General features: G+C 32.8%; 1 protein-coding gene across 5 annotated transcripts in view; it reads right to left on the reverse strand.

The window, feature by feature from the left end:
* Positions 1-14,224, reverse strand: part of ZDHHC17 (zDHHC palmitoyltransferase 17) — a 137,404-nt gene that overhangs the window by 47,552 nt on the left and 75,628 nt on the right. For all 5 annotated transcript variants that reach the window (XM_082418986.1, XM_082418989.1, XM_082418990.1 and 2 more), the window contains exons 9-12: positions 13,002-13,144; positions 11,506-11,608; positions 4,532-4,654; positions 3,231-3,293 (exon numbers count right to left, since the gene is read on the reverse strand). In XM_082418986.1, coding sequence (XP_082275112.1) covers positions 3,231-3,293; positions 4,532-4,654; positions 11,506-11,608; positions 13,002-13,144 — 432 coding nt within the window. The remainder of the gene's footprint in view (positions 1-3,230; positions 3,294-4,531; positions 4,655-11,505; positions 11,609-13,001; positions 13,145-14,224) is intronic.

Raw genomic sequence — 14,224 nt, forward strand, 5'->3', positions numbered from 1 at the left:
AATGGTCATAATACTGGTTGTTGCTTAATAAAATGAAATTGGTTCCTTAGTAAAAGGAAGGTCAATTTAGAAGTGAATAAAAAAGAGCTTTTAAAATTCCCATCACTAATAAAATGTCTTCCCAAAGTTTACAAATCTAGCAAAAAATCCCAGTACGTGTACACGTCTTTCTTTCAGTGAAAGAAATCTGAGATCTCAGATTAAGGTACAGAACTTCCTCTGCTGAACTGCACGACCTTATCTAAGAAAGTACAACATGCTTAAGAAGTTTAGGCAGTCCCTGTTTGTTTCAAAAAACATAAAATACATTCTTCAGGTCTTCACAGGCAATAAAAAACTCATGTTTATGATGTTTTAAGTGTTGTGAAATGTTTTTCTCTACAGTACTCTAAGGCAACCAAGTGAATACAAGAACTCACTCGTGACCTTCAAAGAGCTGCTCGTCCCAATGCTGGACACATGACAAGAGCGAGAGTTATTAACCCTTGCTGGAAACAAATTTTATAATATCCTTTATCGGTGTTTCAATAAAAGCACTAACATTTCCCCAACAGTTTGCATAAATTACACACTATTCTGAGGTACTAAGAAAAAGGCATAGGTGCACTATGCAGTTCTTACATGTATTAAAAAAATCTGTGGACCCAAGAAAAGGCTAAGTTATTCTTCACCACAGATATGAGACTAAATCTATTAGCAGAAAGAAGTAGGATATATCAAACAAATTTTACCCTTACTTCCAACTCTCAGCTAAGTCTCCCCTTTGGGCAACAGCTGTCAATGAATTCCGCACAAAAACTGACACAAGGCTCCTGAACACAACAGTTGCCTTAGTTCACTTACAGAGCAATTCATTTTTAGAAAATTCTGATCTACATGTGTCTTGTGTACTTTTCAAAGTAAAGGATACCCATATAACGACAAATACCTCTGTCAATTTGAATCATTTTATAATAGGACAAGCTCTTGATTTTACAATAACAAATTATCTATCCAGAATTATGCAGCTTACGATAACATAATATATAATAAAATGTTTATGCTATGATGAGAAAAAGTCTTGTTCTTACCATCAGATATTTACTTAATAATGAAACTGTATTGAGCAACTCTATATAAAGAACCTGTTTGCTGACTGCAAGACTGATGCTCTCACAATGAAAAAAGAAATGGTTAGAAAATGTGTTTTCCACTTGGGATATTCTTTCTACAATCATAATTTGGCTATATTTGATAAAAATGAGGGTACTTTTAGAGAGAAAAGGTTATGTTTCAATAGATGTTAAATTCTAGTTTTGTTAATTGAGGTCAGTATTTACCGTCTAAAACTCTCTTCCCAAATAGCTCTTTGTTACTATGTTATGTTATTGTAAAGTTTAACTGAGTTATTAAGAAGATATCCTAAGCTTGTTTCTGAAGCTGATCACTGTAATCTATCTTTGGATGAAGATCAGGTGCCCCATGATCTATAACCAAGGGGTTATGCATACTGGAAAAAGCATCATTTAAAGGACTGTCTCCAACCTAGATGAAAGGCTTCTTATCAGGTATTCTCAAGTACCTCATGCACAAGGAAACTGAAGGCAATCAACTCTTAAATTCATATTTCCCAATTAAGAAGGGCCTCTGCATTGAACTGTCTATAGAAAAGACTGCTGACCCCAAATGACAACCACACCAGGATAAGAAGACAACCGCAGTGGTAGGCAGCTGACCCAAGAATCCGTATCAGCCCTGAAGAACCATCCAACTAATTTAATTGAACTGTTTATCAATTATTTGTCTTCCTATCAAAATGGAAAGTTATTGTTCTACTTCTGACCATACTTTTAACCCCAATGTTCAGGATGGAAAGAAAATTCTCTAGTGAAGTTGTCTAACTATTTATGACATGTATCACTGCTTGTTTTGAGTGTACTGCTAAAAGCCAATATACAATGTTTGAATGACAATTTGGTATAATTGATTAAATGCATAGCCTATAAAGTGTTAAAAAAAAAAAGAACCTGTTTGCTATATGGCAAGGATATCAGCAATGTATACCTGACTTTGCGGAACAAAATAATATTTTCACAGAATAGTAGAGTATAAAAATGTTCTAAATGTTAAGAATACAATTCTGTAAATTACCCATTGTAAAGCACAGAAACAAAAGCCTTTTTAAAGCATGCTTGAAAATACAAAAGAATCAGTCTAAAGTTGTTACCAAGAGTAAAGCAGTATATATTTTGAACATCCAAAATCATAACTGTTAGGTCAAAGAGACAAACAACCAAACAACTGTTTGGTTAAGTGAAACAACTTAAAAGAATCTGTAGAAGTAGAGCTTAGTTTCAAAAACTCATTCCAGAATCCTAAACTAAGTCAATTATTTTTATTATTATTCAACTGTTAAGATATTAGTCCAGTTGTAGTGTATAACTTAAAGGTATAAAAGAGCACTTAGTTTCAAGCATGATTTGGGGATATTTCCATTTCCATGTAGAGAAATATGGTTTAACCACTGCGGCAGTCCATATATTTCCCACAAGAACTAATTATAAAAATTAAGCAGAAAACCATTAAAACACAAAACAGTATTATTCTATAGAAATTAGATGTCTATAGTAATGAAACAATGTCAATATCACTATATCTGATTCCATAAGTAAATGCCATTTAATTTCATATATAGCTTTATCTATGACCTGGTTGAATATGACAACATTTAATATCAATGATAAAATAGTGCTCTAAGTTGAATAAACACTCTAATACAGATGGATAACTGCTCTAATTGAACCAGTTTAGAGGCCATGTTGTCTTAAAAGTTATCTAATAATTTCCCACTGTGACCTTTAAATATAAGAATAAATTTTCTTAAAATGTAATTAGGATAACAGTGTATTAGGGAATCATAGTAAACTTTTGATTTTATATACTTTTATTACTTAGCTTTTTATTTGTTGAATTACATTTTAAGAGAGAAAAAGAGAATAAGAATGAATACAAATGAATGGCACCACTGAATCAGAAGTGTAGTTAAGGTCTACCATCGGGGGAATAAGCACATTGGAAAGGAGACATCTTTTCACCATCTTTCCTCTCGTACCATGATCTAAAAGGCATTTTGCGGGGGTGGGTCAAGAAATGTGCTCAGTGAAAGAAACTGTCCTGGTTTCCCAAACTCTCTACACTATGCCACTGGTAGGGGAAGAGGAGAGAGGGAAGAATAAAGAAAAAAATATTACCAAACAGGTACTGCAGAATATACTGAGGTCCAGACTTCCTGTCTCTGCAAGTTCAACTATTGTCTGTGAATTAAAAAAAAAAAATTATTCAAAACAGAACAATACCAACTATTGTGCCATCAATATGAGTATCAATACACACTACTAAATATAAAATAGATAACCAACAAGGACCTACTGCATAGCACAGGGAACTATACTCAATATTTTGTAACAACCTATAAGGGAAAAGAATATGAAAAAGAAAAAATAGATATATGTATAACTGAATCACTGTGTTGTATACCTGAAACTAACACGACACTGAAAATCAACTATACTTCAATAAAAATAAATATATGAGTATCAGCAAACGCAATGCTCATTTTTAATTAACCAATGTTTTCAGCTGAAGATAATAAAATCTCTTTGCTTACTTCTGCTATTTCATTATAATATGAATATTGGAATTTTATTTCTTGGATATATGAAAAAGCAACCCTAAATTTAGTTATGGGAATATTTCTCTGAGAATAAAACTAAATGACCTATCCTAAAAACTAGTCTGTATAAAGTTTTGATGATTAAGGGATGAATGTAAACCTAAGTCCAGTAAAGAACTGAATCTTCAGAACTGGATTATGACTAAGAAAACCTGGTAAATCAATAACCAGTAATGTCTAAAGAATACTGGAACATAAGGGTAGCACTCTTTATGCAGCCTAGAAAGGGGAAGATTAGACCGTAAGAACCTACTAGTATTTTAATCCATTGTGGATAGGAAATAATTCATCAGGATTTGTTCTGTTTTCAGAGACTGGATTAAACAGCTCTTAAAAATGATCTAATTGCCTCTAATCCAATTCTCTACTTACCGTGACATCTTTGGATTATAAATTCAGTTTCCTACATACCTCAGCTATAGATGAGGGGTGCCCTGGATCATATATACAAACATTTCAGTTATTAGAACAATATATCTACACTATCAACCAGTTTAGTGGCCTTCTAATTTACAGTCATTTAACAAACATTTACTGAATGCATATTTATTTGCTGAAGGTTTACAGAGATGTGTAAACTACTGTATTTGTCCCTCAAAACAATCATTAATCCTTATAAAGGAGAGAAACATGAAATTTTAAAATGTCATGGAAGCGTAAGGATGGACATCACAAGAACACCAAAGGTGAGCACCAACTACACAAAATCTCAGTTTGGTTTGAAATCTCTAGTTTCCTTTTTTGTACTCTATTATCTGCTAAAAATACTGACAATCTGGCAATAAAACACATGTGACTAGTTAGATTCCATCCTGCTACCTTTTTCTTTTGTTCCTCTGTAGCTTTAATAATCCCTGGATCTGATTTCCAAGATTTTCCAAAATTGTAGAAAAGTGCAATACTATTGACAAGGAATGGAAGATGGATAAATAAAAAGTTGAGATGTACCTAAAGTTAAGGAATCTAAAGAAGCAATGAAAACTAGTTATTATTATAGGTAAACCTATAATCTGTAAAATTTTATCACACACACACAAAAACCCACAAAAAAATACAAGATGGTTTGTTTATTGCATCAAAATAGATTACATCTATACATGCTAGTCTATCTATTACATCAAAATAAATACATTTCCCATTCTGCTCATAAGTAAGTGTAAACAATAAAAATGTGAATTGTTTAAAAACTTTAAATCATGTAGGGTTATCTGACACTTTTTAAGTCAGTGAATACATTATTTTTAAATGATCATTATTTCTTTTGACAAAAATGAAGGGACTTCTCATGTTCAAAGTAATTAGCATATTATCAATATTTTATCTATATGCATTAAAATCTACCACTTAGATATCATACCCATCTATTTAAAAGATTGTTTTTACATTCTCTCCATTGCCATTTTTGCCCACATTCAAGGTGACCTTCATTTTAGAAAAGGTACTTATAAACTTGCTTAAAACAGAAATAGTTTCTATGTTTACATTTTTCTACCTAATGAAAATATAAGAAATGTACTAGGCACTTATAAGTGAAGAATCAAAGACTATTTTCAATAACACTGGGAGAAATAAAGCAATGTTGCTAGAGCAACACATTTTTGGGACACAAAACATACCATTTTCAAGATTTTACGTAGGGACAAAAGCTGTCCACAAAATTTCCCACGAGAATGGTGCCTTCCCTGTGCCACAGAAGAAAGGAAAGGCCTCATCACCAAAGTCTGGGAAGGACACTGACAGACAGGGACCTGTGTTCACACACTGACTGCACTAACCCTTCTCTTCCACTAGTCTCCCCACACAGTTCCTAGTCACATCCCCATAACTGACTGCCCCTAGCTCAAACCCTTTGTCTTGTCATTTCTTCACAAATGTATCGTTTCTTTGCTAAAAGGCATAAAGATTCCTACTCTGGTCACTTCTTCAGGTCTTCATTATTTATGAAGGCCCCCATGTACATGTAAAAAAAAAAAAAAACCAAAAGATTTAATAAAATGTTATGCTGGGAATTCCCTGGTGGTCCAGCGGTTAGGACTCCTCACTCTCACTGCCGAGGGCCTGGGTTCGATCCCTGGTCAGGAAACTAAGATCCCACAAGCCACCGGGTGCGGCCCAAAAAAAAAAAAAAAAAAAAAAAAAGATTTTATGTAGTACAAGTATCATACAAACATTCTGTAAGACTTTTGGACATTATCATGTATACACACTCTTTACATTTCTTATGAAGCACAGGTAAGAAAGAACAGCTTCATGAATGAAACAATCCTATATTTGTTTGGTAAATATGAAAACACTAAACAACCACTTAAAATATAAGAGGAAAAAAAGGGAGAAGAAAGAGTAGTTAATATCACCTGCCATATATAAAAGTGATTTCTCTTTCTCCAGTTCCCTATTTACTCCCAACTTTCACCATCCTTATTCCCCAAAATCCATGGGTACAACCAGCAGAGAATAAACAGAAAGTCAAATTTTCAGCTCTTCCAACAGGCAAAATTTGCTTAAGAATAAAGCTGGATAAATGTATGTGCAACGAATGCTGAACCATGGCATTTTTCAGGGTAGTATCTTATTACAACAGTTTCAAAAAGTGCTAACATATAAATATATAGGTCAGGTTCTTATAGCCTGGATTAAATTTGCAGGGAGCTAACTAGCAGCTCAGTAAATGACTACAGATTTGAAAGGGATATTCAGGAATTAAATATCAGATGACCTTAAAGAATTTCTTTGTTTTTTTAAAGGTAAAGAGATTAGATATCTTCAAATGATAGTTTAAACTTAGCTTTAGCAATAGATCAGTGCAGTTAATTTAAAGCATTTAACAGAAATAATTTTTTGGTATGGCTGTTTTTTGTAAACCTTTTTTCCTAATGAAAGTTAGAAAACACTAAAAAGCATAAAGACAAAAACAATAACTCCACAACCCAGAGATAACTCCTTTTATTTTTGGTGTTCTGCACTTTTAATCATAATTGAGATCATTGTGTATTTATTAACATTAATAAAATAACACTTATTTATCACTGACTACAAGCCATTTAGGCTGCACAAAAACCCTATGATAAAGCCTGCTGCTATCCCCATGACAAAACTGAGGCAGAGGTTAATTAAGCAGTCTAAGATTAAAGAATGGATTAGAGGTGGAGCTGGTATTACAAGCTAGGCTCTTACTACCTATGCTATTCTGCCTTGCCAAAGTGCTCTGCAGTATATCCTGGGTCATTAAATATTGTGGGAACAATATCTTTGGGTATGAACATTTTTATAGCTTGATATATATTTTTCTACCATCAGATTATTTCCAGAAAGATACACCAATTTATAACCCCACTAGCAATACATATTTGTTGATCACTATGTTTGCATTAGCATTGAGTAAAGGAAAAAAGTTGCGAATTTAGAAGCAAGAGACGCATTATTTTATTCTTAATTTGTATTTATGTTTTTATGCTTAAACACTCCTCCAATTAGAAATAAAACAAATATTTGTCATCAACGTTTTCATTTAAATGTTTATGGAATCTTCTTTTTCCATTTAACTCTTTAATCTACTTGGATGTTATTTTGATGCCTGCTGTGAACTGCAGCTCTAACTTACCATAATACCCCCAAAATGAAGCAAAAACAGTAAATCAAACCAACCAAGTGACCCGCAAAATGCCAGCAACAACTTTGGAAAGAGGACAACCACACTATACCATGAAGTTCAAACTGGAGGTCAAGGAAAGAAGATGATTCTGGTGAGACAGGCCGCCTGGGGTAGTTCTTAATCCCACCTCCATCTGTATTAGTAGTATGGAAAATGTGGATGAAAAGACAAAGTCAGAATTCTTATCAATCCCACTCTGGACTTCTGCTATGGACTGAATCATGTCTCCCCTCTTCCAAATCCGTATGTTGAAGCCCTAACTTATAATGTGACTGTACCTGGAGATAGGCTCTTTAGGAGATAATTAGGTTAAATGAGGTCATAAGGGTGGGGCCCTAACCCAACAGGACTGTGGCTGTATAAGAAGAGGAAAGGAGAGAGCTCTCTCACTCTCTTCCTGCCATGTGAGGACACAGGGAGAAGGTGACTGTCTGTAAGCCGGGAAGAGAGCCCTCACCTGAACACAACCATGTGGGCATCCTGATCCAGAACTGTGAGAAAATTAATTTTTGTTGTTTAAGCCACCCACTCTAGGATATTCTGAAATAGCAAAGATCTAAATATCAGAAAGAAGTCATTTTTCTCTAAATTATTCTATAGCTTAAACAAAATTTCAATCAAAATTGCATTAGGCTTCCCATGGAACTTAAGGAGCTGATTTTTAAAAATTTAAGTAGAAGTGTGAAGGGCTAAAAAGAGGTAAGATAGTCCTGAGAAACAAAAAAGTTGGGAAACTTGGCCTACCAGATATCATGAGTTAAGAATAAAGCTACAGTAATATGATAATACAGTACTGGTAAGGCACACAGATCAATAAACTGAATAGAGTACAGGAAACTTGATAAATATCGAGGTTGATACTGCAACTGAGTGAGGAAAGAGTGTGTTGGAGCAATGAGTTCTCTAATGAGCAAAAAGGAAGACACTGACCTCTCCCGTCACATCATTCGTTATACACAGTAGTCAAACACATGTGAACTAAGAACTTTTGTAAGAGTATCTTTAATGACTTCACAGAAACCTGCACATGTGCACAAAAAAAGATATACAAGAATATTTATAGCAGTATTGTTGGAATTCATAGGTGATGACTGGATACCTAAAGATAGGGATTAAAAAGCTTAGAAAATATAAGAAGAAAACTAGCAGAGATACATGTAAAACTGAAGAAGCCCTAAGAGTAAACTACAGGAAAAAATGCTCAAGAGGAAAATGCATAGGAAAGAATGGCAAAAATGATAATTCTGCACTGTTTTCATTTTTACATATGTAATGATCCAGGTTCCAGAAGTTCCTCACATCCACCTTTGGTTTAAGAAGCTTAAGATCTGACTGAAAAATAATTATTTTTAGATATAAAATTCCTAATAAGTTATTTCAAAAGTGTTGCCAACACAATAAACAGTAGACTCTACTGTTTACGACAGTGAATTTTAGAGTTGTTTGATTATTATAAAAGAAGTATGGTCAATGAACAAAATTTTCAAATAAATAAAAGCACAAGAAAATCACTCACATATCACACACCCAGAAATAACCACAGCTAAAATTACATGTACTCACTTCTGGCTCTTATCATTCACACGTTTTAAAATTAGAATCTCTCTGTAAATACAATTTAGTATTTTTTCATTTGTTATATTCTAAGTATGAGCCCATATCACTAAGTCTTAGAAAAGCATTTTAATGGCTATTTTATACTGTACCATATGTCACATAACTGAAAAATCTTTCTTCCTATTCAGGTTGGACATTTAGGTTATTTCCATTTTTTCCCTATTATATTGTAAATGGTACTATGATAAACATCCTTGTAAATAAATCTTTGATCTTATCTCTTATTATTTACTTATGAATAATTAAGAGATCAAAGGCCCTTTCTACAGGTTGCTAAATTGCTTTCTAAGAAGGTTTAGGAACTTATGTTCAGAGTAGAATATAGGGCATTTGAAGACACACTGTATCAGGTCAAAGAGCTGGGTTCTATATCAGACTCTCGATAATTACCTAGCTATGTAACTCTGAGCAAGACATACAACTTCTCTGAACCTCAATTTTTCCATCAGTTAGAAAATAGCATTACAATTTGTGTGGTTTATTTTTTTAATCTCAAAGAATTGTTCTGAGAACCAAGTAAAACAACATATCTGAAAGAACTATAAACCAGAAAATCACTAAACAAATATAACGTGTATATGGGGTAATACTTATCTAATGAATAGTAAAAAAGAACAAGAATTTATTATAACAAATGGTTTACATCAATATAATACTCATTACCACCACAAAAACACTTAAGTTGGGTAACATATTATGAGAACTAAAATAACTCTTACACAGTTGATCCTCATGCCTACTAGCTAGAATTTATTTGTAACTCCAAAATCAATATTGACAGTGCTTTTGCAGTCATTTGTATGTGCAAAGCAGCAAGAAATATGACTTGCCCCATGCACACATTCCCCACTGAGTTACACGAGGCAATACTCTGCCTTCTTGTTTAGCATTTGTGTGTTTTTGGTGATTTTGCTGTTTAAAATGGTCTCCAAGTATAGTGCTTAAGTGCCATCTGATGTTCCTAGGCACAAGTCTTTATACACAGACTATATAAAACTCTCTGGCATAAAGTTTTCATTATTTGCTACTTTACTAATTATCCTGTTTTTCTCTACTTACATCCAAACAGATTAATAAGAGTACAGCAACAGTCTAAAATTATTTTGAGATATGAATCTGACTTTTTTTCTTGAACATAAAATTTACTGTCCAATTTAGGAAGCAAAGTTAGAAAATATGTCTGGAATACTAAAGCCACTTCAGAGGTCAGTGCTTTTTATAAATTTAAAATAGATGAGGTACTGAAAATGAGCAGATATGTTTTACTCATTAAATGTTCCAATAAGACAGTTCTAATGCTTAATAAATCCCTGAAGAACAATTTTTATATCAAAGTATAATACAAGCCCAGAATGAGCTAGTGAAAACTGCCACATGGAAAAATTTCAGTAGACACTATGCTAAGAAAGTATTTAAAAAGTACTATACTTTCTAAAAGTAATCCTACAATGTTGTGAAAATATAAGAATCAGAAGTGTAGTTACAATTCTGAGGCTCCATTTCACAAAGAAAATTAGCATATTTTGTTTTTGTCTAATACACAAGACAACTTAAAAAGAATGCAATATTAAAACACGTAACACTGTGAAGTGAAACCAGCTATTAATTAATATTGTTCAGAACAGTTAAAAGTCACTGAATAATGCATACCATTTAAAATCTTATATACTTTTTATAGTAATGTTTTGAAAAATGATTAAGACATTTATGAAACATGTACCTTTATTATAATAAAATAGACTGTCTTACTGGTTGATTTTTTTCTATTAAAAATATCAAAAATTGACATTGTCCTTATTTCTTGACATGTGAATCTGACTTCTTGAGATGTGAGATCTGAATCTCACACATACACACACATTTACAACTTCAAATTATATTACTTTTTAAAAGTATAGTGCACATTGAAATAATATGCTGAAGTTAGCAACATTTGAACATACAGCATTACATGCTTTTCATGAAGCAAAAGAGAAAATTAACTGTTACCTATCACAGTAAAATAGTACGCTGTGATAATAAGAAAATATTTAGAGAAAATAATTTGATACTAAAACATGGAAATCACAGTTCAGTAGAAAGGTTCAGAATAAGTGTTATAGAATAAGACAAATATGTGTTTCTACCCTGCTTTATTAGAGACTAGCTGTGTGACCTTGGGCAAGAATAACAGCTTAACCTATTTAAGCCTAAATTTTCTCATCTATAAAACGGAGACGACAGTACTACTGTATAGGATGTATGCGAAATGGAGCACAAAGTATTTAAGAAAATGCCCTTTAAAAAATCAATAAATGGTCACTATTATTATTATTACTGATGTTGTTATTAAAAGCAGCTTTGAAAAGCAATTTATTAAATATGAAACATTTAAAAACAATACATTAGTTCATATTTATTTTTCTAGGAATACTGTTTTACTGTAGCACGTCGTGAGTAGTTCAGCTCTGTTAAATTATTATTAAACATTTGTTTAAATAACAAACAAAAATTCCTTTAGATAAGACCTTTATAACCAAAGGATATCATTCCAAAACCAGAAGAACCACGTCACATACATCCAGAATTTGGTTGCCAAATATATTCCAAGGGGCAATGCACTATGCATTGAATGATCAAAAAAGGATCTGTAAAACACAAGAAGTTTTATAGAATTTGAACTCTATATTTCATTGTAAAAAAGAATATTTATTTATTTAAATGAAAATTACATATATTCTGTATAGTATACTCTTAACAAAACCCAGAAATCCAGGATGCTTAAATATCAATACTGTTTTCATAGTACTCAATAAGAAATGAGTGCACAGCTGAATGACCCAACAAGAGTCTGAAGCTACTTTTAATTCATCAGAATTAAAATTATATTCTATGTACTTTTCAACTTTAGAATTTCACTGTATTCCTATTCTCTTAAATCAATAACTCACTTTAGTATATATAGTAACTCTATCATCCAGCATATTACTCACCAAAGACATAATTTTAACAAATGAGCGCAAAGCAATCCCCAAGTTTTTCTCTATGCTTCACCATTATTTCTCCTTACCTACACATTCCCACTAAGCTTTCAGCACATCTTCTCAAAGAAAATGAACTGGCTAACTTGGAGGAATTAAAGGTCATTATTTACAGCATTCAGAATTCAGGAAAAATAAATACTGATAAATTTTATTAAACATAAGCAGGATCAACCATCCACGTACACTAAGTAGGGAGTATCGGTGAATTCCTACCTACACTACCCCTTGGAGCGCCTAGAAACACTAAAATGAGATTAATTACCTAGAATTAATAAGCCTCTTCCTGAGAGTTACCACATTAGTGCATTACCAGTCATTCTCATCTCTCTCTGAATTATTTTCAGAAGTCTCTTTTGAAATTCTGGTGAAAACAAGGTACTAAAGGAATGGAAATTAGGTGGGAAGTTCTGGATCATAAATGCCTGCCTAGTTTGCTGGATGGGCCACTTTAGGGGAATAGGATCTAGGGATAAGAAGAAAAGGGCATGATCACAATGTTTAAATAAAAAAGGAGAAAGAGAAAATTTAAAAACAAAAACAAAAACTGAGCGTTACTTCATATGCTTAGACTTTACCTTGTGCTAAAATCAAACCTCTTTCTTGCACACTGCCTATGATCAAAGAAAATATAATTCCTATGGAAAGGTAAGCTCAAGCATTATAGTTACCCAGAAATAACCAATATATATTACATTTAGAGTTCAACAAACTTGAGTCTACTTCTATTGAAATGTCTTAAAGCTGTATTTTAGCCTTAAAAATTATATGTTAGACTTTGTCACTGAAAGTACCTTTAGAGTCATTTTTAACAACAATGTTAAAAATGTTAAAGATTTCAGATATAAATCTGCCAAAAATTCTTTAACATTAAATTAAGATCAAACATGTTATATAAAGGCAGTGTTCTAAATATACAAAACATTAATTTTATATAGCCAGGTCCAAACTATATTCTTACATGTCCAGTTAAAAATATAGCTAAAAACAACACACTTACTTTGAAAGAAACTGTACTGTAGCCCAAACGCCACCATACATTAGCCCTTTAATGAGCCAAGAATCAATATTTAGGTCTGCTATAAACCCAACCAGCCAAATAACTAGGAAAGGAGTTCCCAGCATTACTTTCTGCCGAAATTCCTGTACAGAAAAAAAAAAGAGAGAAACTTTTGCATGTTTCAAGTAACCTCAATGTGAATCACTGTTACCTTTGTGAAAACATAGAACAGGGGTGAAATTCATTCATTCAAATATATCTACTATGTACAGATACTATTTAAGGTGCTAGTCTCTGTTTTTTAGAAAGAGGTATTAAATAAACAATTTAAAAGTTCTTGGTTAAAATTGTAGAAAATGAGAATAGAAGTTATAGGACTGGGTCTAGATAGTCAGATACAGAAGACAGCAGTACCACCTGCCAACACGTGGACAGGCTAGAAAACAGTTCATGAAAATACCACCCCATTTTAACGAAAGCATTGATAACTAAGGAGACAAGGGCAACCAGAATGACTGAAGGTCTAACAGCTATATCAGATAAGGAAACCTGAGTATGCTTAGCCTGGAGAAGATATTTTGAATAATACATATAAACAGTATATTAAAACCTTAAAGTAAGATAGAGAAGAAAATCAAACAATCTACAGCGTCCCAGAGACCACAGAATGGAGATGATGTGCCTCTGAACACATATCAAAGCAGAGTGCTTAATATTTCAGATGTCGTACCATTTCACTTTTGTACTGGTCTAATTGTTAGAAATACTCATAAGTATAAAACCTGCCTGCTTCCCTGGTATCTTCACAGCAACACAAAGTCTACTGCCGCTCCTACATAACAGCCCTTCACACACTTACAAGCAGCTGTTAAGTCTCTCGAGTTACCTTAAGTGACAAAACTATATAATATATTCCAGGTGTGATCCAACAAAGTTCAGAGTGTAAATATTACTCTCATCATTGAATATTTACCTTTCTGAAGGCCAAGATTATATTATATTATGCCTCTTTTTGTTTTTTTTTAGCACACCTTTCATACCGTTGGCTTCTAGTGAAATAAATCCTTTTTCATATAAATGACCATGTCTTCCCCAATTCAGCCACTGTAATTCATTTTCTGAACTAATTGTGTAATTTTAACTTAGACTTATAATTAAACATATTGACTTGAGAGTTTAATTTTATGCTGTAGTGAAATAACATCCTTTCAGTTTGTTTCTTC

Source organism: Balaenoptera physalus (genome assembly GCF_965194825.1).
Source record: "Balaenoptera physalus genome assembly, chromosome: 13".
NCBI lineage: Eukaryota > Metazoa > Chordata > Mammalia > Artiodactyla > Balaenopteridae > Balaenoptera > Balaenoptera physalus.